Source organism: Zerene cesonia, chromosome 11 (genome assembly GCF_012273895.1).
Source record: "Zerene cesonia ecotype Mississippi chromosome 11, Zerene_cesonia_1.1, whole genome shotgun sequence".
In the NCBI taxonomy this organism is placed as follows: Eukaryota; Metazoa; Arthropoda; class Insecta; order Lepidoptera; family Pieridae; genus Zerene; species Zerene cesonia.
This window is the reverse complement of record NC_052112.1, coordinates 6,888,850-6,914,427: the sequence shown is the minus strand read 5'-3', so window position 1 is coordinate 6,914,427 and position 25,578 is coordinate 6,888,850. Positions and strand designations below refer to the sequence as shown.

At 32.7% G+C, this 25,578-nt stretch overlaps 2 protein-coding genes and 1 long non-coding RNA gene across 8 annotated transcripts; 1 reads left to right on the top strand and 2 right to left on the bottom strand.

Annotated features, from left to right (window-relative positions):
* The first annotated feature begins 592 nt into the window (after positions 1-592).
* LOC119830585 (bystin) lies at positions 593-3,411 on the top strand. Its single transcript, XM_038353654.1, has 8 exons — positions 593-727; positions 829-946; positions 1,025-1,265; positions 1,604-1,760; positions 2,082-2,273; positions 2,435-2,643; positions 2,717-2,867; positions 3,288-3,411. The coding sequence occupies exons 1-8, from the start codon at positions 593-595 to the stop codon at positions 3,366-3,368; spliced, it is 1,284 nt and encodes a 427-aa protein (XP_038209582.1). The 3' UTR covers positions 3,369-3,411.
* Positions 3,412-4,769: 1,358 nt separating this feature from the next.
* Positions 4,770-23,050, bottom strand: LOC119830340 (potassium voltage-gated channel unc-103-like). 6 transcript variants are annotated; one of them, XM_038353312.1, is made up of 19 exons: positions 21,201-23,050; positions 19,445-19,531; positions 18,466-18,613; positions 18,212-18,393; positions 17,446-17,466; positions 15,322-15,476; positions 15,137-15,250; positions 14,764-14,885; positions 14,344-14,462; positions 13,904-14,094; positions 13,247-13,389; positions 12,889-13,082; positions 12,437-12,562; positions 12,129-12,273; positions 11,399-11,476; positions 10,824-11,206; positions 10,486-10,734; positions 10,049-10,209; positions 4,770-9,710 (listed from the first exon to the last, which is right to left on the bottom strand). In XM_038353312.1, the coding sequence occupies exons 1-19, from the start codon at positions 21,444-21,446 to the stop codon at positions 9,707-9,709; spliced, it is 2,868 nt and encodes a 955-aa protein (XP_038209240.1). In that variant the 5' UTR covers positions 21,447-23,050; the 3' UTR covers positions 4,770-9,706. The 6 variants fall into 6 exon arrangements, with proteins under 6 accessions (XP_038209240.1, XP_038209245.1, XP_038209243.1 ...); XM_038353317.1 differs by having other exon boundaries at positions 21,303-23,050; XM_038353315.1 differs by lacking the exon at positions 11,399-11,476.
* Positions 23,051-23,519: 469 nt separating this feature from the next.
* Positions 23,520-23,875, bottom strand: LOC119830331. Its single transcript, XR_005287840.1, has 2 exons — positions 23,667-23,875; positions 23,520-23,578 (listed from the first exon to the last, which is right to left on the bottom strand). It is a non-coding gene; the product is annotated as an uncharacterized LOC119830331 (long non-coding RNA).
* Between the last annotated feature and the right edge of the window lie 1,703 nt (positions 23,876-25,578).

Sequence of the window (25,578 nt, the reverse complement as noted above, 5' to 3'; positions counted from 1 at the left end):
CCTCCGGCTCCTCCACTCACCGAACGAAACACAGCAGAATGCTATTTCACGCCGGTCTTCTGTGGGGGTGTGGTACTTACCTGGTGCGAGCTGGCCCAATTCGTGCCGAAGCGTGCTTGACTACCACATACAATTATTTTACTGATTATAGTATAGGAATATTACATAAAAGTTGTCTTACTTTTTGTTTCATTCATAGATTTTGTACATTAATAAGATTTGCATGATTCAATGTTGTGTGTTTTATATTAATACGCACTGCTCCTCTGAACATACGACTGCTTAAATCTTTTATAATTGTATAAAATTATTAGGTATGTTTCCGTAAGAACCTTTTAAAACTTAACACTGGCAAACAAACTTATTGCAATAAACATTTTAATAAATAATATGTAATGTCAATGTTATGTTCTGAATTTATGACAAAAATTTTGATATCAAAAATAAGACTTGGCTTAAAGGTCTCGTAACCAAGCCATTGAAGTTTTAAAAAAAAAACAATATGACATCTGTCATTTCAAATATTTTAAATGTGGGCACGTGTGGAAATCTGTTCAATGTTTAATTGATGTAAATTATTTGATTTGTAAACATGGGAAAAGCAAAAAAACTGAAGCCCTCACAAGTAGGTCAAAATATAGCCCTTGCTGATCAAATAGAAGCGACTAATTCAGTTAAATTGAAAAACAGAATCAAAGAAAAAAATAGACACGATGAGGACGAAGAAGTAAGTAAAATTGTCATAACAAACTGCAAAAAAGTTTAAATAAAGTCATTAAAGAGAAAGTTAATTGAAAACAGTTTTTACATTATTATTTTAATTTATAGTTCGTCAACGCAGACTTATCCAAAAAAATCTTGAAAGCCGCTCGGCGGCAACAGGCTGAGTTTGGAACTGGCATTGCTTCATCTTCTACTAAAAACACAATTCCTCTAACTATAAATGGTAATTATGGTAGTTGTGTGAACTTTCCTTAATTATTCGTACACTAACTCAACTTTTAATAAAATGTTTTTCTCATAGATTCCAATTCTGATAACGATGAGCAATCAGATCAAGATGAACTTGAACCAGATACATATTATGATAATATTGAAATTAATGAAGAAGATGAAGAGGCAATTAAAATGTTTATGTCAGCTAACCCAGAAAGGACTAGGACATTAGCGGATATTATCAAGGACAAAATAACTGACAAACACACTGAACTTCAAACACAATTTTCAGATGTAGAAACCCTCAAATTACAAAACATTGATCCTAGGTAAAGGAACTATAAACATATGTTATTATAGTATTTTCTTGTGTTTGATTTTACACGAGTATTATACATTTAGAAATTAAAAACTTTTTAACGAATTTTAAACGCGATTTATTCATTATATTATTAACTTTACACCGAGCGTGGTCACGGGGAGTCTTCCCGTTGTCATTGTAAAGTGTTCGAAACGTCAGGTTAATAATATAATGAATAAATCGCGTTTAAAATCCCTTAAAAAGTTTTTAATTGCTATATGTTATTATGCTCACATACATTAGCTGCATTATATGTATATATTTTTAAAGATTTGCTAAATATTCAAAATATTTTATTGCTTTTAGGATAAAAACAATGTATCAAGGAGTTAGAGATGTTTTACAGAAATATAGATCAGGAAAACTGCCAAAAGCATTCAAAATGATCCCTCACTTGCAAAATTGGGAGCAGATTCTATATCTTACTGAACCAACAACATGGTCTGCAGCTGCTATGTATCAGGTATCTTTGACTACATATTATATTAACAGTTTGCCCTGGCTTCTCCCATGATACATGTCTATGGTGCACATTGAACATATGCAATGGTCAAAGAGTTTTTGAAATTGGTCTAGTATTTCCTGAAATTATTAAAACATTTAAACAAATAAAACATTGTTAAAACAAACAAACACTCTTCAGCTTTAAAATTTGTATAGATTCACCACAACTCTTAACTTCAAGCATCTACTTAATTTAGATTAAATCACTATTCTTATTTTTTTACGATGGTTGTGATGCACATGTTTGTATTTAAATTTTTATTGTACTTAATTTTTGCAGGCTACAAGAATATTTGCATCAAATCTTAAGGAAAAAATGGCTCAAAGGTTTTACAATTTAGTATTGTTGCCTAGAGTGAGAGATGATTTGGCTGAGTATAAGAGATTAAATTTCCATTTATATCAGGCTCTTAGGAAAGCTCTCTTCAAGCCTGGAGCATTTATGAAGGGCATTCTGTTACCCTTGTTGGAAGTAAGCATGAATAAGATTTTTTCAAAATTCATAATAATTTTTTCCAATATACTTGTATGTATAAAACAATATTTATGCATTAAAATGTTGTTTTTTCACAACACTAAGATAAGAATTTCATAGAGAAGAGACAAATTATACATGTTATATATTTTTTGTAGGCTGGTGATTGTACTTTGCGAGAAGCAATTATAGTAGGCTCAGTATTGGCACGAAATTCTGTTCCTGTATTACATTCAAGTGCAGCTATGTTAAAAATAGCTGAAATGGACTACACTGGTGCAAGTTCAATATTCCTAAGGATTCTATTTGATAAGAAGTATGCTTTACCATATCGAGTGGTTGATTCTGTAGTATTCCACTTCTTAAGGTACTGTAGAATTTAAAATTACTACAATTAGAGTATTTCTATCTCCTATTAAATGTATCTCTTTATCTTGCAGATTTAACAATGATCATAGAACATTGCCTGTGTTGTGGCATCAAGCATTACTTACATTTGTTCAAAGATACAAGGCAGATATATCAACAGAGCAGCGTGATGCTCTTCTAGAACTGTTGCGGAAACAATCACACCCTACTATTACACCTGAGGTACATATTATGTGTAATCGAAAATACGCCTTGTTAGGCTTGCCTATCACAGCCAGAATGCCTGTTTGAATTTAGAAATAAAAAATGGCAGTTATATAATACCTGGTTCTATGGGAATATCCAATTTTGAATTTGGAATCTGAATTCAGATATGCATTCGGGTTCATATATGCATGTCACTAAGCTAAATTCTGGACAAATTTCTTAACAGATAGTGTGAACAAAAGTTTTTTACACAGTCACAAAAAAAATTGTTATTAATGGGGACAAAGTTGAATTTTGTTGTGATATTTATTTTGAATGAATTATGCAATCAGTATAGTTACTGTGCATGTACTTGGTACTTAAAATCTAAGTTAAATCATAATAAAAATAAGTAGTATAGATATGATATGTATGTTGTTAATTTTATTGTTATAGATAAGAAGAGAACTGCATGCTGCCAAATGCAGGGATATTGAAGTTAATGAAGCTGTACCAAGTTGTATGGTGGTTGAATAAAAATTATTTTAAGCAAATACTAAATATATGTTGTTGTACACTTTTTATTTTATTTATTAACTCACTATCCTAGTTTTACATGGATAAAAGTGCGAAAAGAAATACATTTTTATATCTTAAAGTGTAAAAAGGCATTCATTTATTTATGTAATATAGTTGCAAGAGGAATGTCAACTTGACTAGTTACAAAATGTACAGGTGGTAATACAGAGTTCCCACATTCACACTTTCTACCTGAAACAAAATCGAATGAACCAACTTTACAACCACAGTTACTGCAATGCAATTTCCCTTTTGTCCATTGTTCATCTTCAACTTTATTTTTAATCCAGTCTGGCAGTTTGTCTTCCAATATGTATATAAAATTTTTCACATCATAACTATTGCAATTACCATCGGAAATACACTCGGGACTAGATGAAGTTTGCAGATCATCAACTAGCACATTCCTACATTTATAGCACTTTACAATACTTCTCTTAGGTTCCATATTTTTAAATAAATATTTGCATCATCAATTTTGTTATGCTTGTGAAGTATGTTTCCAACTTTGGGAAAAGTATTATTTGGAGGTTATTACGATACACAAATAATTTATAAATACATTTAAATGCTTTATCTTCACAAATCCTTATTTCGTGACAGAATGACAATATATGTTAAAAAAATAAAAATTGTAAATTCAACACGTTAAATACAGTATGGCGTTGGTGTAAACTATAAACAATAAACATGTGTTCTATATAAAAATCATCTTGACATTTGACACTCAAAAGTCAATGTCTTTTTTTTAAGATTTAATGGCTTGGTTACGAGACCTTTAAGCAAAAGTCAATGTCAGTTTTAAACAACAAACCATAGTCTTAATCATAGACACTATAATTAAAGAGTAATTATAGTGATATGCAAGAAATCAAATCAAATCAAAAGAAAAAAATTGTGGTAGCTTATAATTATTCGCACAGGGTGGGAATTATTGTCAAATAAGACATAATAGGGTCCATGTCTTATTTGACCGGACTCATAATATAACTAAATAATCAAACCTGAACTTGTTTAGAATATAAAATAATATTATTTTCGGTTACAGTATATTCATGTTAAAGAACAGAAACATAAATTATTTAAGATAATTAAAATAATTATTGTGAATAGGAAATATTAAAAGAAGTACTTACTCGCCACATTTTATATGACAACTTCAGTATTATTATGTATGTATTATCTTATTCTTTATAGATATTTTTTCAATAATGAGAGCATTGTACAAGGGTCGCAGTGCATGTCGAAATACACCCTAAGTCATACTGAAAATATACCATTATATTTTGACGGTCAATAGATGAAATGAAATGAAAATGCCTAAAGGGAATGTGGGAATGAAAATAAAAGAAAAATTCGCATGTGCGTGATATTTTATTTCACAGAATTTATTTAGGTATTCAACGAGAGTTTGCGCTGCTCAAAATTTCATTAACTATATTAGTAGGGCTAATGTGCTTTGTTTAATTACAAATGACGCGTATTTTACATCATTTACCGTTCGTTCACTTTGTTAACAATAACGAACAAATTCCTATTCTTATTGTTGTATAAAAATTACTTATAAAGCCGTCAATTTATTGCTTATAAAGCTGAATGAGAAAAACAAAACGTTCAATTGAATGCAATCGTTGTAATTATTTACGACCTAGGGGAAACTTACAAACACTAACTCTAAAACTGATTGCGAAGCAAGCGTCGATTTAGAAATCGTTTTATATGCCTTTAATGTTCTATAAAATTTTTCACAAGCTATATATGTAGAATTATTATAGCAACGCTTCTCTCGTTTTATTATATACATTTAATTTAGCCAAATAATTGGTTGGTTTATTCTACTACAGATTACCAACAACTTCTGTCAATATGATGTCAGTTCAACAATGCATTTCAAAGTCGGCGAAACTAAAGCAGCAGTATATTTGTACAATATACTGTTAAAACATCGCGTTACCGTAATAATCTCTACATTATAAAGCAAGCTCTATAAATCTAATGTTTTAACTATCTGAATGAGTATTACCAAATTCTGTTAAGATTTTATATAGGGACTAACTAATTAACAATGTGGGACTAATCATAAGAGTATACATCTACTTTTGCCTCGTATAAATTGGACTTGAATAGAGTCACTCCTAAACACGCAACATGCTTTAGATTAACATTTTGTGTAACAAAACGTACATGGCGCGTGTAGATAGGTAGTCGAGAAGAGAAACAAATTAAATACTAAATATAATAATATATACATAGCTTCCAAGAATTCATACATTCTGTAGAACAATTAATAAGCTCAATATATATTTTATTACACAATGTAGAAATAATTTAAATAAAAACATTTTTCTGTATAATATTTAAATGTTTAAATCACCAATAAGGATGCATGTTTAATTAATTAAATTCAGAGGAAATAAATAATAAGTTGAAAATTTTAGAAGCTCTTTCAAGGACATTTTTAAGCGGAATTTTTCTTCGTTGAACTTTCTGCATTGAAAATTTTTTGACCTTATATTCCTAACATGACCTGTTATTTTATGTTAAAATGAACCCTTGTAATTTATAGAGAAATGCTATATATTGCATAGTTCAAATCTATTGATTCCGATTTGTATACAGCAGCAAATTAAAACAATGTATTAATCGTCAGAATGTATGAATAAAGGATATATTTAAGTGCGCTTATTTTCAGCTTAACATTATAAAATTTCGATCACAGACAAAATTACTAATTTTATTATAATTATTATGCACACTTAACTTTGCGCAATGTTTAAAATATAAAACACTAAATTTATCAATATACATAGTACACTAGAACAATGTAACTGTGAGATTATTTAATTCAAGGCTTAAAACGCGAAGAGTTAGTAATATGTGACTCATAATTTATATTCATTGGTTACAAATTAATTTTGAGAAAGATGCATCCAACTAATTGCTTTTCTGCTTTATTCACTTCTCATTTCCAATTTATAAATTTAGCGTTTGCTTTTAAAACATAATAAAGTAAAATATCTTATTCTTAAAAATACACAAAGATCAATAAAATAGCTTACATTAAATGATATGTAAAAATAATTAAAAATAACGTCAGTAACAACATATTTCATAAAATTCTGAAAGATAAAATGTTTATTCATGTAATATGCTTGAAAATTTTAAAAGTAGATTATATCTACGAAACAATACATTAGCGTATAATACTTATTACAAATTATTCACAAATATACAAACGGTCTATATCGTTTTGTACGTTGAGATTCTTAAACAAGTAATACAATATAACCATAGAATATGAATACTACGTACATTGAAGAAAAACATCTTAGGAGATCGTCATAAATCTTAAAAAAATGTGCTTTCCAATCAATTATTAGATAGGCTTTATATATTTAATCTTAAGTATTTTATTCAATGTAACAATTATTCTATAATTTAATAATACTACTAAAACAATAAATTAAAACACCCTGTGCTCATAAGCGCGAACGCAAGAGTTTGCGCATGATGGCTGAATGATGATTATGATTAGGTAATGTATTTTCAACACATAAAAATTATTTATTTATAAGAGATGGGTAACAGAATAAGAATAATAAAAGTACTCGGAAGCATATTTTTTAAGAATTTTGAACAATTACATTAACTATCTATACATGACAGTGAATTGGTTAACATTTGCTGTATATTAAGTTTATTACAAACATGTTTTGTTTTTATGAAATTGCTTATGGTTCAATAAAAAGAAAGATTCATAAATACTTCCAGAAGTCATTCTGGAGAAAAAATCAATTTTGCCCGGTTCATAGTTAGGTACTTTTTGTTTATAGAGTATAGATCTTATCTTCAATGTATTTTTACTTATTATTGTGTATTAAAGCTTCATAAATGTCCAAATAAAAATTTTTCTTATTGGATACTAAAGTATTTACTAGGATTATCGGTAAAGCTTTGTGGTAAAGTAATAAAAATGCTGTTTTGTAAAGCTTCTCGTAAGAAATATTTAAAACTATTAAACTTATTTAATAAATAAAATATAGATACCAAACATGATTCGATAAAATGTGTTTGACTTAATATAAGATTCTTAATCAATAATTGCTACTACTATCAAAGCAAAACATGTATGGAGGCATATCTATGTGCTTGGCGAACAATATTTTATAGATTTTTTACAGCGAAGTAGCGAATTGTAATATTATGTAGTTTCGAGGCAAAGTGTAACACTACCTACATTTCACAATTGACCAACTTACAAAACTATACCTACTTATATTATCTACAAGTAACGATGCGAACAAAGTATTTATTATAAGTAAAGTTAGAATGTGCGGTGATGTTAATTCTAACTAAATTTTAAACCACTGCATAATAATATACTAATGATTTGTTTCTAAGCAAACTATCCCAAAAAAAAGGCACAAATATCAAAGGAGAATACAATGTTATTATGTGATGGTTCGTCAATGTTATCTTATTAATTGTATTATGCATTGAAATATCAATTTAATATTATACAATATCTCCTACGATCAGTCGTTGACCCCAGTTAGACACCCGCACTATGTAATATATACGATGAACTCAATTATCCCTTTCGTGATTGACCAGCGAAGGCATACTTAGGCATTTTCATGCATGACTATCTAGCAGAATGATTCTTATTCTTCCACTCCTGCAATACTTTAAATAAATAGTATTACATATAGAAAAATTCAACTTTATGTAAACATATATTGACGACATAGAAAAATAATTAAAGTTCTTAAATACTGACGAGATACAATATAAAAGAAATGAATGAATGTAAAATTGAAATAAATATTTATCATTCACACCATGGAAATACATATATACTCTATGAAAATTTAACAGATTTCACAGACACATCTTTGAGAATTATTGATCTTTTTTATTATTCTTGTAACCAAGAATAGTGAATAGTGATAACAAGAAAGCTCATTATAGTTACATACTTTTATAATAATAGGTATGCATACATACCATATGTGTGTATTTACTAACAACATAAACACATACACGTAAGCATTTAAATGTAGTATTTGAATCATGACACTTGCACACCGACATAATATATTAGTCATATTATTTATGTGAGTAGTATCGTAATCGCGATCTTATTTTAATATAATGGTTGGCCTTAACATTGCTTATAATGATATTATATTATTATTGGCGAAATGTCTTCTTAACTAGTATTACTCATAACCTCATAAGGATAAACTTTTGAGCCATAACTTAGCTTTTAACATCATGACACCGGTATTTCGCTTATATACATAACATTTAGTACAAATTGATGTGGCCACCATCGTAACGTTCAATTTAAGTATTTAACCATTATTAATGCCTGATTATAAAATAATATCAATAAGTAAATATTTCTCAGTCAAAGTTTGGGTACATAAAGTCGAAAATATTATAATTAAACGCCTATAATTTTATGCGATATTGAATTCAGCATGATATTTATATCTAATTATGTCAAGTTTCATAAACGCACTTCCACAAGGAGCATTTCAAATTTGACCAAAGTAGTGTTCGTTATTACCTAGCTACAATGTAAAGGCAAGGAGCAAGGACGGGTACAAAGCGTTTATCGTTTACTCTCTTCTGGAAATACAGTTCACGGATTTACGTAGTGCCTCAGTCTTATATACATACTTATTTCTGCACGGCTGAGATCTAAACTTAATAATAGACACTTAAATAAATTATTGTAATGATTTAAATCGTTTAAAAAATAACGGAAAGCAATAATCAAAATGATTTTTAGAATTGCCTCGTATCAATAACTTTAAGAGTATCGAATAACATTATTAGCACTTAAATTCTTCCAAGAGAAAATAAACACCCAATACGTTCACCGATAAATTTCGAAACACTGTTATTTCACAGCAGATATTCTGTACTATATTGATCTTATGTTTTTGAGTCGAATATTACATTTTATTATAGCGCAGTTTTTAATAGCGAATGGTACAGATCAATGCAATGTACGTCCGACTCAACACTTTCGACGACTGAATTAGGTATAAAATTGGTCCATGCGTGTCGCGTTATAGGAAGGTTCTTGCGTCGTCGCGGCGTACGTGGGTGATGCGCCGGCAGAAGTGAAAGCGCGCGCGCGGGGCAGATCGGGTGCCGGGCGCGGGCGGGGGCGGCTCGGGAGCGGCCGGCGAGCCGCCCGCCAGCGAGCCGCACGAGGCGGACTCTGCGAGCGAGCGCGTCGATGGCCGGGAGCGAGGAGCGCTCGTCTCGCCTGCCTCACACTACCTGCACCAAGAACAGGAGAACTATCAGATAATGTCCCGAAAATAAGGTTGTCCATGGTGTTGTTACTTGAATAACTTTATCAATCAAAAAGCCAGTAATTTATATACGGATAATACTGAGGGATCAGAGGAGCTTTAGAAGGAGAAAGCACCAAACACTTCTTGAATAATTGATTAATTATTTTACAATAAATGAACTGACACGAAGTGAAATTCTATTGTAATTATACGCCAGGCTTGGCCCAAGACGTTCTAAAAAATGCGGGGGACGTGATCATAGTTAATTAGAACACATTGGACAGAGCCAAGAGTATAATTTAATGCGGTGTCCATCATTACCTGTAAAAGGAATGCGAGTGCGGTGGAGGCGGCAGAGCCGGCGGCACAGGCGCGTGCGGCTCTGAGGCTGACCTTTGGACTCCCGGCGTTCGGTCGGCGCGCTCGCCTCGTGGGCGCCCGCCTCGCTCGCGGTCTCCGTTCCAGTTCCACTCCCATTGGTTCTGCGACATCATCATTTAGTTTTTTAATTTTTTTTAGTGTGACATATTGTTTATTCTGACATTGGCCAAGTCCTCTTATATCTTAAGAGCTTTGATTGTATGTTTTATAAGCTTTTTAGTGAATTTTTGGATTATCAAAAATAAACAGGAAGACTTTGTAACGTATGAATTTGAAATGAATGTATTATAGTGATATCAATATAGAAACATGATAAAAATATGTTCTGTTATTTCATTAACAACCTTATAAAGAAGTGTATATAAATGTCTACGTACATCATTATTATGAGGTACCGACAAAGATGCTTTAGGTAACGGTTGCGATGGAGTATGAGCTGGAGCTGCGTTATGATGGGACATTTCACGGGATTGTAACAATTGTAAGATTCTTCGCACATCCGTAGTTAACCCATTTTCTAAAACAGCCACTCGACGACTTAATTCTTCTAGTCTTGTTAGTATTGTTGTCACAGAAGCTGCAGTTGCAGCTGCTCCTACATTTTGATATTGTGGTGAAACAGTCTCCTGTAAATATTAATGTTAATATGATATTAATTTAAACATTAATAACTAAAAAGTTTATAGTATATAAATAAATCAGTTATACTTCGTACCTGTACACCAGAATTTTGAGTTCTTTCACCGTTGAGCACGAGAGCTGTTGGGCGTCCAGTCATATGTAAATTAACAGCTGAATGCGGTGCAGATCTAGATGAAGGAGTTCTTCCAACAGATTGGGTCGCAGTGGGCGCGAGGATATCATCGCAAGAAACATGGACGGGAGCTGGCGCTGGCGGACTCGGAGAGGCATTCGTATAGTACGAACTAGGATTCGTGCTGAGGCTTGACACTGGAAGAGTTGTGCTGTGTGCAGGCGTACTAACTGCTGGCTCGCCTGCAGCTGCTGAAGTTAGCGGTGAAGTATCATTTAAGGGACCCACGGACGACTGCCGCCGAACTGCTGCTCGACCTCTATACGTTTGTGGAGTTGATTGTGCTGGAATTGAATAAATTTAGTTAGTTTATTATTTTTACTTAAAGAAATTGTATTTTTTTTAAAGCCGCAATTCTTTATTTAGTATAGTCGTCGGGACCACTGTATATTTATATCTTTTTTTGTGGAAACTATTTTAATCTGATGTTTTGTTTATATTTAAAACATGCACTATTAAGTTGGTTAAATACTTACAGTATTTGTTGTGCAGCGGCTGGTGCGTTTTATGATGATAGAGGTCTGGGAAGCTCCGTTTAAAGTGCGCAAGCATGCCTGCACACAAGGGCCGCGCTCAGAGCAGGGCGGTGAGGAAAATATGGATACTTATTTATTTCAGATCATCGTTATGTGAACTCTGACAATGACTACCATATTATCCTCATCGCCAGTAATCATTCAGGAATATTGGGAATAAGCATTCCACATGCTGCGTTAAGTAAATAAGTTTGAAGATCTTTTGATATACATATCCTTATATAAAATCATTGATGTAAAGCTTTTATTTCCTGCATATGATTCATTTTGAACTAAATATCATCAGCACATTCTTTTTACTTTCCTTTCTCAAGCAAGATTATTGATGCAGGTATGTATGAATATCTGTATCACTTTAATGTAGAAAATATTTTTTAATTCTACATTTACAAATAGAGTTAAAACATAAAAAAAAACAGAAAATGAAAATAAGAATCAAAGGAGTTTTAAGGGAATTTTGCACATTGTTCCATCCAGACTCTATGTGCATCTACTCTAAGAAATGAGAAATAAAAAGATTCATCATTAACCACGCTTAAAGTGTTAGTTCCATGCTTGATTGAGAATTTAGGAAATCCTAAGCGTAATTAATGATTGCTTTAGAATAAAGATAGTTCGAAACTGTTTATTTATACATTCCCAAGTATTTGTCTATAAAAAACGTTCTTACCTGTTATCGAGTTGAGCGTGGTGGAGCGTTGTTTACTAAAATTAAAGTTAAGAGGAGTGACATCTTGTCCAGCTTTATCGGTAGAAAATTCTAAGATACCTCGACTTGGTGTAGATTCTGTATCCTCGTCGCTGCATTGTGAATCCTAACGATAAAAACGTATTTTTATTCTCAGATTGTAAAGAATATTACGCCAAGGAAGTTTCAATGACATACGAGTACAGATGGCTAATTTATAAATCATGCATTAGCTGTGTCAAGTCCTGCACATTTATAATATTACTATGGCTCCTCTAATAAAATATTACCTTATCCGCAAATGTTTCGGCTTGAGGCCTGCGTGTTGTTCGCGCATAGGCTTCTCTTAATAATCGAGCTTCATTGGCGTTTTCATAACGCATCCGACGTCTTGGCTCTAATCCACCAAGTTCCTCCTACAAGTTAATATGTATAGGTATTTTCATTGGTTAATATCAGAATTGTAATTTTATCTTTAATAAAATTTCCAAGTGCAGTTCAGACATAAAAAAATAATCACTTATTTGATTATTGAATCTTATCTTGTTATTATCGTCTGTTAAGTTCTCCATATAAAACAAAACGATATTTCACAGAATAGTCTAAGGATTCGATACAATTTCAGAATAATATTTACGATTTACCTTCGGAGTAGCACTTAAGGAAAAAGCATTCGATAAAAAAATGTTGTACAGATAACAAAGTTAATTAAAATTTCTCTTTTATAAAAAGGTTATCTTACATCACGCATGTTGTATGTGATTTCTAGGTTGTTCATAAAGGTGCTTCGAAACTCAGGATAATATTCCAGTACATCAAGTAGATCATCTCTATGCACTCTATGCAGGTCGCAGTATGTTAGCGCTCTCACGCGACAGTTGCTTCTACCAACGGTGCTATGGGTGCACGGGTTCTCCCCAAATATATCGTCTTTACCTGACGAAGTTAAAGTTATTTTAGAAAAATAAAGTGTATTTGTTGTTAAAGATACAAATCTTCTCATTCCCACTCTTTTAATTCTGTTTGAAACATGATTATTGACAATGAATGTTATATCAGATTTTTACGAATCTATTAGGTAATAGACATTAATATCGTACCTAAAATAGCCATAACAATGTCATCTTTTAAAATTTCTATTGAACCACGGGAAATAAAATATAATGAACTGAGCACATCACCGCGGTGGACCAGGGTTTCCCCGGGAGGAGCATGCGTAGTCATGAACCTTAAGGAAAGAGCTCTGAAACAATTCATAGTCTTATGTAAAGGAGGTCAGTGATTAGTCATAAATCAAAATAATAATTTAATAATAATATATTTAATCTTCTCATTTCATTTATTCATTTATAAATCGCTTTAAAAATAATATAATATAATTTAATATGTACACCTACTTGTATTTTCATTGTCGAGTTAATTTCTTTATTTAAAGCAGTTAGGTTAGCTAATTACATAAAAACTTAAGACAGAGAGAATCCTTCAGTACAGACTGAATAATTTAAAAACCAAATAGGTATTTTATGGATCAAACGGTTTTTACAGTAGAACTGTGTTGAGAGACATGTTTTTTTAGAAGTGTTTTTATGGGATTTGTTATTCGTGTGTTTAAGTTAGTTATCAATTTAGACTACCCAATTGAATAAAATCATTGAGATGATCGAAGCAAGGCTGATGTGAAATATAATTTAATGTTTGATCTTTCGACTTCTTAAATAGAATGAAGTCATAAAGTAAAACTATGAACGAAGTCTTACCTTAAGCATCCAGGGCTAGCGCCTTCAAAAGCCGCACAGCTAGCTAATAAATTGCGATTTAAATGTAAGCAGATATCCGCTTGTAAACATTCCGGAAATCTCCTCAATACTCTAGAAGTATCGATGCCATTTGTGTAGCTCCACGCATGTTGGAAATATTCTTCTAATCTTTGGCGGAGAGGGTTGGTGATCTAAAATGATGATATTTGAACATACATATTATTATTTATTAAATTAAGATACGATTTGAAGTTCCTAAACCTATTCTAAGAGTCAAGATGCTCGGCTAGTTGGATATCGTTTTTCGAACATATTTTCTGAACCCTACTTTGGACATCATAATTTTGATATAAGACATGTTTAATTATTGTAAGATGCGGGTTCTGATTTTTTCTATTCTTTCAAAATTTCTGATTTGGAAAAAGTGTTAAAAATAATACCTGATGAAAACGAATGAATTCCCGAACTCTCAGTATTTGTGTATGGTATCTCGCCGTTCCAGAATACAGCCTCTGTATTATCGCCGATACATTTCCGAATATACTTGCGTACATGAGTGCTGTTGGATAAGCCAGTGTTATTATACAGGTATATAGTTATCAGTGTTATTAGTATATATATATATAATATTAGTTTTATTATATAGGTATATGTTATATCAGTTTCAAGTATAAACATGTATTCGTATATGTAGTCGTCGTCGTCGTCGTCGTCGTCGTCGTCGTCTGTCTTTTTCAGAATGGTCGAATATAATAATTTGAATCGTAAATATCATTTAGCGATAGCAATGCATGAATTGTCTGAAATTACTTTTGATAAAATTGTTAAGACGAGTTTATAGGTTTTATTACATCACTTACATCCAACAAGCATGACAAATATCGTAAATCCTTTTTCCATATCTGTATTCGGTGCGACATTACCAAAGCCAACACTGGTAAGTGAAGTGCACGTAAAATATAAAGCTGTTATGTACCGGGACCTATAATGGGAATGATTAATATTTTATTATGTATACACAGTCATCGCTAGTACGAATTTGAAATATTTATCATCTAAAATATTTCAATGTTTGTTAACCTTTAGATTGACCTATTTAAATACAACATATAGTTATAATGATACACATTACGTTGTATTTTGTTACAGAATAAGTAACAGATGTTGTATTTGTTTATATCAGTCACTTATAGTACGACGCAGTTCTTAAAAGTATTCAGATGTACGTTTTACCTCATAGAGGGGCCAGTTGAGTTATCATAGGAAGCCTGTACATCATTCGCAAGGGCATCAAGCCATCCGATAGGGGCGTGAAGCTGAGGTCTCTCCCAGTTTCCAATAGCGTACCTTATAAGAAAACCTCTATTACATACCAAAAATTAATCGATATTCAAGGAAATTATTAAAAATATACTTACCAAAGACAAGCCAACCAGTGGGCGATAAGAACAAACGTGGCCATGAGGAGGAGAAGGACGGCTGTGCCATATTCGGAATATCTATCTATTTTCCTTGCAACTCGCACTAAGCGCAACAGTCGCGCTGTTTTTAGTAAACCAATGAGCGTAGTTGTCTGCAAAATTAAAAAGCATATTGAAGAAGCCACTCGAAACAAGCAATATCATTATAGCTGCAAAACGAACTCAAGCATTGTTCGCAGAAAACTAGTGAGCGTCAATGGGCCTAGCAGCGAGCCCCTTTAATCAAGCAGTAAAACTCTATTATCATCGAGCATTATATTATCTTTACTCAGCCATACGGGGGATTGCAGTTTATAAGGTAAGCAAATACTCCAAACTGATATAATCTGGCATCATTTAATGCAGTGCAAGTAATTGCATAATTCTAATGTTTTACCAGTATAATTACGGGATTATTTTCTCTATGTTTCGTTACAATCTAATCTAAATATGTTACTTAATGTAGGTCGAATCTATAGCAATTATCACCAAACTTATAACTAATTTTACATATTACGTTTGTGCACATTTCATTTATATATTTGTAACTTCTTATGAATAGGATGTATAAATGCGACACAACGAGTTATGACAGTACAGTACGTGAAATATTAGTTTATTCTTCTATCGTATACGCAGAGAAGGTTTCCTTACTTTTCTATAAATACTTGGGACCTATTCTAGCTATGCGATTTTACTTTTAAGGGTCTATTATGGACAAACAAAAAATATACATTGAGAGTATACTTACTGCAATTCGGAAATATCTGCCAATGGTATTTACATTTGTTTAAAAATATTTTTGTTTAAAATGTAAAAATTAAAAGTAATGCATTTGATTTAAAATTCATACTTTTTAATAGTACACTAATTATGAACTAAATTAAATACATTAAAAATATATATAAGTATTCAAGGATTATTTTAAGTTAATATTAATAGTCTTCGGCAGATTATACTTTTAAGTATTTTATTATACACTCTTTGTATGTAAAGTATAATTTTTATAAGATGATTGTATTGGATTGAATTTATAATTGGTCATTTAAAAAGACAAAGGTTTTAGTCAATAACATGTCGATTCGTAAGGATATCTATTTTTATTGCATAGAGCAAGTTTTAAATAAGTATACTCTTAGAAACAAAGAATGAAAAATAATTTCAGACAAACATTATTAAAACAATATTAATTTGATAAAAAAATATCGAGTACAAATAAATTGAACGTGAAAAAAAAAAATATAATGAATGATTTAATAAATATTTTTTAGATGTAAGGTGGGTGCTATAATGTTTTTGAAATATCTCGTGCTTTGTTATGTCGTGAAAGGCAACTTTTGATTTGTACAAAATATTATAGTCTGGGAAGTGTGAGCGTATCGGCTACCAAGCTTTGTGCATTCCGTGATTTGCACTTTTACTATGAAATGCTTAAGCTATTTAATATATTTGCTGTATCTACCAAAATCTCGTTGCATACCAAAGCATTATTTTTCTATCAAAATCATTATTCTCTAAACAATATCCTTTATTTATCTATAATTATATATGAAGAGGTAGCATCACGTAAACTTTTCATTCTTTTCATTTTAATATATTACTTTATATACAAGTAAAAAATACTATCATGCTTAAATGAATATGTAAGTGAAGGACCTAAAGGTCACCTTGGCAATAGTTGCGATTGTTAGAACGACAGTCCTGAAAAACACACGACTATCGGTATTTTGATAAGAGAATTTTATCGCTTTATCACTGTTACTGTCTGTAAAATCGACATGGAATCGATACTTGTAAAGCAACTACACTATTTCATACAGTCATAACATTCCTTTATGTTACTGTCATTATAGGACTCCTCAGTGGCTAAGCTCGTGAATTGCGAGTGAGCGTTTAGAATAGTCAGCGCAGTGTAAAATTTAAAATAACCATACGCTTTGCTTATAGGAAGCGTCCCTTTCTTCCATTAACGCATTCATTGGTGGTTTTAGAACGGCTATTGGAAAGTAATTCAAATACAATAACTAAAATGTAATAAAAATAGTGGCAGCAACATAAAAATACTTCACAAAGATGGTATACCTCATCACTTTCCAGCCCCTGCTGTAACAAGAAATGGTAATACAAATTCAGTACGCACCCACCTTGGGTCCTCATTATACCGAGTTCATTACAAAAATAACAAAGAAAAACAAAATCATTTCAATATATTGAAAAAGTATGTAATTTGTTTATGATAGATGGAAGCAGTTTGATCAACTTATATTGAAGAAATAGAGACTGATAATAATGGGACCGAGCTAAATTTTAAGTACAATGTTTATCATATTTCATATTCCTTAAGACTTAAAATATTGGGCTTTATTGTGATCGGTATAAATGATGAATAAATTGAATAGTGTTAGAATATTATTCAAGAGTGTTAGATGCAATAAATGCATTCCACTACAGCACGTGTAGGACTAGATCATCCAAAGCTTCATTTGTCCGAAAGAGAAAAAGTGTCTACTGACATAACGCAAGATTAGATTATTAGTTGTACTTGATCATGATCCTTATTTCTGAATTCTATGCTACAACATAAATAAACGGCTATAATAAAAACTAAATATAATAGAAAACTTAACGAACGCTAGAAATAAATGAAAAAAGTTGTTTCATCATATTTTTGATATGAATTTTGACTAGCATCTGATTTATACGGTGTTTTCGGACAATTGATAACCTTGAAGCTATTTTTGTCTAAAAATCAGGCATTTTTTTAATTGTCTAGTACTAGTATAAGTTGTGTGTAATCTTGTGAAATGAGAAAGATGAGAGAGTGGTATGCGAGGTAAAAGCGTCTCACTTCATCGGTATCGGTGCCGAAGAGAAGTAGGTCGAAGGGGATAGCGGCTACCAGGTCAATGATAAACCATCCGCGTAAGTAATGCATAGCGATCTTGGCAGGATCCGACTCCACTTCGTCAGCGGCATTAACGTAGGTAGTCCGAAAGTTTATTAGGATGTCGATAATAAACGTCACATCCACTGAAATTGTACAAAGCGACATAAGAAATAAAGTTATTAAGAAAAAAACAATAATCAATTCAAAAATATTACCTATCATATCAATAATAACAATAGGGTCCTGGCCGAACGCGCGGGATCTCTTGTCGAAGTCAGGCTCATTTAGTTGAAATGCAGCTACATAAGGTGTAAATATTGCGGTATAAATCACTAATATTAGGATCAACCAATCCCAAGCGGCCTGCAACAATTTCCAGTTTTCATTCATAACGTTATAAAATGGTTCAAATTCTCAGTAAAAAGAAATTTAAAATTCTGCTGAATAGTTAATGTTACATAGCTAATGAGGTCTTTTGGAATTCATAATTGCTATGAAAATAATGGCGTGTCAACCGTAAATACGGCTTGCGCTTTTGCGTGTTGACTATGAGAAAACCATTGCGACAAACATTTTTTATACCACTAAATTATAGACTTTCATGTGTAGGACACACAAGAATATCATGTCCAAGTTATCATAAGGGGGCAAATATTTCCGTTATACTCATGCAAATTTTATACAAAATTAATAAACGAACTGACAACTGAAATATATTTATTAAAGCAAGATGCCTATCATTTTACCGCAGGTTGAATGTTAGAAATATACAGGACGCAGCACATTGACGCAATGTCAATGAGTCAAGATAATCCCACACTATTGATGTTTCGAGAATGTTCAGGAATATCAATACTTACTGGATGGGGAGTCTGATAAAATTATTTATTTCGAAACGACTTGTTTTTTTTTCTTCACTTGGCTCTATTACTTTTCTTGGCACTTCTATTTTTATATTTTCACATAACAAGTAAAATACGTAAGTAGATATTTAGATGCTACAAAAGTATTCATATTTCCGATATGTATTGGTAAGAAAATTAATATTACCGGTGGATAATAATATCGGTCAGGATTTAGGATATTAATACAATCTCATTCCGACCTACAAACAAGTATTTATTGCGGAATTATTTTGTGGATTTCGGTTCTTATTTATATTTATGATATAATTTGTAACTACATGTGACGTACCTTATAAGGAGAGTGGTGGAGGATAGTACAAGGGTGGGAAGGCTGGGTGGTTCCCTTGTGGCCGCCCGTCGCGCCCAAAGACAGGACCTGTAGACAATGAGTACGTACTTCCATAATATATAGAATATTTATATTACCATTAAGTGTTTCTAAGGTTTACGTGCCATACAGATGTTCCTGAAGGTTTTGGTTGAATATCCTTTTTATTTACGTTTTTATGTAGACGTCACGTTTCAGTATAGGTTTGTAGAATACATTGTGATAATTTCGGCCAAATAAATATTAATTTAGGAACAATTAATATTATTTTTCATAGATATAATACATATAAAACCAGAAGATATAAACTATATTGTTACAATAGGTAACAAATATTAAATAAACAACATTGTTCTATACAAGACTACATAAAGTAAATTACTACAAGATTTATAATAAAAATATTTGTTCAATGAAATGTAAGGACAATTATGCTACCTATTCGACTAATTATTCTCGAAATATTACAGTCAATTTTAATTTGGTGGACAGCTACTTTAAAATGAACTGTTAAACCTTCTTACATGCTTACGTTTTGATACAACAAACATGCTATTGCACAGTAAGGAATACTACAAAATTGAGAGTTTGTCTCCTTCAATTCTATGGTAAGTTTTTTGTCTACCTGATTGATACATATATTCTTGACGTAGGGTGTGTTTGTGTATGTAATTGGATAACTTGTAATCTTCCTTTCTCGTTTAATAAACCACAACAGAATCAGGACTGCCTAGATTTAACTCCATATTAAAAATGATCCTTTAATTGGTCAGCGGGCGCTGCAAGCTAGCTGTGATCTATACACGCTATAAATTTGTGTTAAATGTTTATCGATATTTCGACATAAAATTAAAAAGAAAAACATTAAATGAACCATGATATTACAACAAAACATTAAGGAAAATCATGCGTTTCCACAAACATATTTTCGTGTTAACTTGCAAGTTGTGAAATAAATAACGCACCTTCATAGAAATCTTTTTGTAATAAATGGCAGCTTGATCGAATTGATGGTGTCATGCTCTGGTTAAATATTATTCATTACCTCATTTCAACAAACAGTTTTAGTTCCTGTAATCGCAAAGTATAAAAACGTTAAACTTTTCTAAGAGTACCTAAATAAAGAAAATGCATTTAAATACACCCCATAGTTATTTATTTAAACAACTTCACTAAAACATGCTGTTATGTTAGGTCTGTGAACTGTCTAATAGTGAAAGCGACACAAAGTCGCATCAACCACAAAAGTACAACATTCGCACTATTTTGCTACAGTGGCAATGTGAGAATGTGATCGATCCATATCATGAATGTCGTACGGCCTCGACAGCTCTAGGCTTGCGTTGTAGCGGTTATTTCAAATTATATTCGCGTCTCAACATTATATCTTTTTAAAGATTTGACGGTGCATGTTAACACGAATTATCATTATTTTTATGTACTTGTTTCGTTCACTCTTTTCTCCGCGACAAGTGTGATTTGATGTAAAAATAATTTAAAACGATGTGGCCTAAAGTGAAGCCTGCCCTTTTAACTCGGCTAGGAGGGATGGGATTATCATAATTTTTCGCGGAGTAGCAGCAAAATAAATAACATCGACACAAAAAATAAAGCTGAAGCTTCGTAAAGAGGATATATCGTTCGATATCTGTTCAGATCATAACAAAATATAGACACGATTTAAAATAAACGGGTAATTCATAGATACGAGAATTACCTCCTTGCCGATGGCGGGCAACCCGTTGAGGCCATTACAGGGCGGTTCGAGGCGTACGACGCTCTTGCGGGAGCCGCGAAAACTGGTGTCGCGCACACGCACCGAGGAGCGCCAAGTGGAGGGCGGCGGATCGTCGCGAGAGCTGCGCGTGGAGGCGGCGCGCCGCGAGGTGGTGAGCGCGGCGCCCGCGCCGGCCGCGCACGGCGGCGTCACGATCAGGGGCACGTCCGGCGGGCGCTCCTCCATGCCGCTGCCGCGCCAACGTTCTCACCGGAACCCGCCGCGCTCGCCCGCTTCCAGGTGCTCACATGCCAGCGCCGCCCTCTCGTACGCCGACGCTGTCTCCAGCAGCGCAATTGCCGTGTTTTGCATAGAGGCGTGATTACCTCCACTGGTCCATCTGATCCCGGTACGGATTTTTTTTGATTTGTTCATATACTTTTGAATTTAATCAATTCTATGAGGTGATCAATTTATGTACTATGGTATGGTTTACGAAAGAAGCCCTTATCCTCTAAACTCTTTCGATCGAAGTTCTACAACGTGCGAGTGAAAATAAAATAATAATTCCTAATGAAAGTCTATTTAAAAATGAAATAGAATGTTAGTGTAGTTTTACTTTCAAATGCAACAGGTAATTTTCGAGATTGAAAGATGCTTGCTGATTGGGGTCTATAGTTACTCTATACATCTATACCTGTAAGCATACTGTAGGAACTGAAAGGGGGAAACGAGGCCGTGCCTTATTCAACACTGTGTCAACGGGTAGCTGGCCTATTCATCGTGCTTTACGCTTGTTTAACTTCAATACTTCTATGGAGTTAGATGCACATTTACTAAATTTCTGATAATATTTTATCATAGATACTATTGGTAGGTACAGACCAACTGATATAAAGGTCAAACTTTATTGGATTAATTTATAATTAAACCATTGAGATATGAACGGTTTCTCAACATTTTAAGTATTTACAGTATTTATAATATAATAATTCTAAATATATGTTATAATTTTATTTTATTTTTATATAGTTATAAATATTATGTTATAATTTTAGCAATTATTCACAACGCTGATATAGATAGCATTTACGATAAACACACACTTCTTAAAAAACGTTGCTTTAATTTATAGCGTAGTATTTTATTAAATTTACCGCATTAAACTCATTGTGTATGCGATAAAACGTCGTTAACATCTGATGACTTGCTATTGATCAACAAACGATGAATAACCGAGTTTTCATGTACAACTTAAAATACGTATAAAGCAATATACTCTGGGCTTGTACAAAAATTATTCAACTTCTATGTACACTTAAATTTGGGCTGCACAAATGAATAGCGTCTTTGAAGTGAAAGGAACGGAAATACATGAGTAGTTTGTATATAGAGCTACGCGCAATCTTACGTAATCTAAGCTGCGTCTGAAGTCTTTATGTAATACAAAACTTTTCGTCTCAAATCTAAATCCACATGCCTCCCTCTCATAATGTTGACTTGAAGAAAATGGTGACAATAAAGTATTACCAATACAAATAGACTGAACATTAACAATATTATCTAAATATACTTTAAGACTAATGATAATTAATCTAGCATAATATAAATTAATCTAGCATCTATTAAGTATTCTAAACTACTGAGATCTAGTGTGTGATGGCAGCGCGGATGGTGTACGTATTGTTCTAAGAAGTCTTTGTCTTGTAAACTCTAGTTGACATTGTTTTAGACACTAAAGTAATAGAGCATCTTCAATCTCTCGTCCACGTCTCTATTCTGAGATGTTTTTAAGATAACGGGTAACTCGTTTATTTCTTCTTCATAACAATAATAAAGAAAGATAAATGCAAATGTATCAGACACGTAAATATACAAGATTTTGCTACGAAATATTTGTACACAGTATTAACAACATATGCTTTAGGGATATTTGATTTTCTGTTCCTGAAAATCAGTGACTATGTGTGAAAGCTGTAGGTAGCATTTTCCTAATTGTTGCTATAAGCAATCTACGAATGAATAGTAATATATTAAAATTAAAACTACTTTCTTTATAATATAGAATATAACGTAGACAAAGGAAACCATACCATGGTAGTCATAACTCCAAGCATGGATCGCGTTTTTTCACAAAAATAGCAAATAAACGCAAAATTAGATCAATGAAATAAAATTTGCAAAAGCTCGCAAAAGAAATAACGGTAAAAAAACACCTCTAAAATATCGACGCACTCTTCACAGTATGAACTAAGCACAGGACGGCACCAATATTACATTAATATTTACAATTTCACAAGCAGCAACCGACCGCTTTTCGGTTAATAGAATCGTAAAGCTTTAACCGTACGAGTAGCTTTATCACAGCGCAACAAAATCTGAAAATATAACCATAGAACGATGATAACAGTTTTTACTTTTTAATGCGTCGATCGATTAAGCAAGCACTCGACTCGTTTATATTACTTTTGCACATAATATCGTAATTTTTTAGCTTAATTCGGTAATTATGTCATGGAAAAGACAATGGTATAAATCGCGTCGTCGTTCGCAAGAGGCGAGGCTCCAGGAACGGTATTTAAATAACAATTCGATGGCAGTGTAAGAGGCGGCAGGGTCCGCAGCGTGGTCGCCGGACGTAAACTCGATCGGAATGCGCGGCGCACGCAAGAGGTCGCTTTGCGCGCGTCGCCCTGCGCCGCCCTACAGCAGGCGCCCCAGTCGCCGACGGCCGCCGACACCACACGAACGCAGGCGTGACCTCGCACAACCCCCACCGACATCGAATATTTCAGCTGAAAAGCATTGTCACCATGCCACGCTCCTGAATATACTACGTGGGTCACGTGCCTGTCTCTGTATTTTCCGACTGTACAATGGACCGTTGTATAGTACATACTAATATATTGATTTAATTTTCGTGCATTATGTATTGTAGGTATATTTGTAGAGATTGTTTCCAAAAATTTTCTCGCATTGAAATGATCGAAAGATCATGTGAAATCGTGTACATTTCTTGCTAAATATTTTATATCATGTACCTACAATAAAACAGTGGTTTGCACAATTATGAAATAATAATTATTTTATCAGTCAGATATTATTGTCGAATTATTTGTATATAATATACAATCGCAGTAACTTTGTAATATTTGCCGTATGCGATTAGTCTTGGTTTTAACCATATTTGGAAGGGCTTGTTACTGTATTGATTTTTGTATCATTTATCTCAAGACTCTAAGTAATATTTTTGTAATATAAACGAAAGCATAACCAAATTTGTAATTAAAGTTCACAACTAAATTATATCAAAACAATCATATGCTCATTAATTATCATACATAATAAAATATGTGCTATATAAACAGCGCTTCGGCCTTCGATAAATTGTTAAAAATTGTTTTTTGAGTGACGAACAATCGTTTTAAATATCAATAATGAGATAACAACGATGACGTAAGTTTCCACATGTGTCTTTAGGTATGAATCAAATGAGATCCGCACTGCCAGTTCCCAGTAAGAGTTTAATGGCAGTTACATAAGCTGCAGTGCAATTATCTAGATTTCCATCGTTTGGGGCGTGTAGAGCCCTTGACCTATCGCGTGTAACACCGAGTCAGCGGTCCTCTGCGACTAGTTAACTATGCTGGGCGTTATGCTAAGACGTGCCTGTTGGTAGCTATAACACTTTCACTTGAAAATCAATTGAATAACGGCAGAATGTTTTAGCGGATCCATATTAGAGCATGCAATACCGCAACCATATTACATTTTGGCTGTCAATGAATATATATGGCCTTAGCGTAGTAAATAAATATTTAGTCGATTGTAGAATTGTTTCTTCTTCGAAATCATTAATCTTAGAGGAGAAGTATGTGGAATTTTTTCGTAGATACTTTAATGATCTAGTTTTTGATTATGAACTTGACTTTACCTTTGAATAATCTTATATGTTGGGTACATGTAAGATAACAAGATTATTTAAATTTACGAGTTTTCACAATTTTTTATAACTCTTACCTTGCATAGTATTTTTCGTATAAATAAGATAAGGTAAAAAGAAGGTGGGTAAAAACATCTAATTACCGTTATTATTGATAAAAACATGATATAATTTGGTCAGGCCCCTATGTCTTTTTATTATTACGTCAGTAGTAATTGCGATGAACACTTGATAATAATATATCAGAAGTCATGTATAATTACTCATAAAATGCATAAATGTATTTACAATAATTATATAATCTATTAATAAAAAAAAAAGAACAAAATCAGTAAAGTTGGGGAGCCGAAGGCTCCACCTTTCCCAATCCCTTCCTTTATTCCCGTCAGCAATCCTTTCCTCATCCTATTTCCCCTCAAAAGCGGGCAAGGCACT

Bases quoted from the DNA above. Each gene is read 5' to 3' on its own strand.
- LOC119830585 (XM_038353654.1), top strand. From the start codon at position 593: ATGGGAAAAGCAAAAAAACTGAAGCCCTCACAAGTAGGTCAAAATATA. The intron at 947-1,024 runs GTAATTATGGTA...TTTTTCTCATAG, and splicing joins AATTCCTCTAACTATAAATG to ATTCCAATTCTGATAACGAT. The intron at 1,761-2,081 runs GTATCTTTGACT...TAATTTTTGCAG, and splicing joins CTGCAGCTGCTATGTATCAG to GCTACAAGAATATTTGCATC.
- LOC119830340 (XM_038353312.1), bottom strand. From the start codon at position 21,446: ATGGAGGAGCGCCCGCCGGACGTGCCCCTGATCGTGACGCCGCCGTGC. The intron at 19,532-21,200 runs GTAATTCTCGTA...CATTGTCTACAG, and splicing joins TGCCCGCCATCGGCAAGGAG to GTCCTGTCTTTGGGCGCGAC. The intron at 15,251-15,321 runs GTAAGTATATTT...TTTTCTTATAAG, and splicing joins CACTGGTTGGCTTGTCTTTG to GTACGCTATTGGAAACTGGG.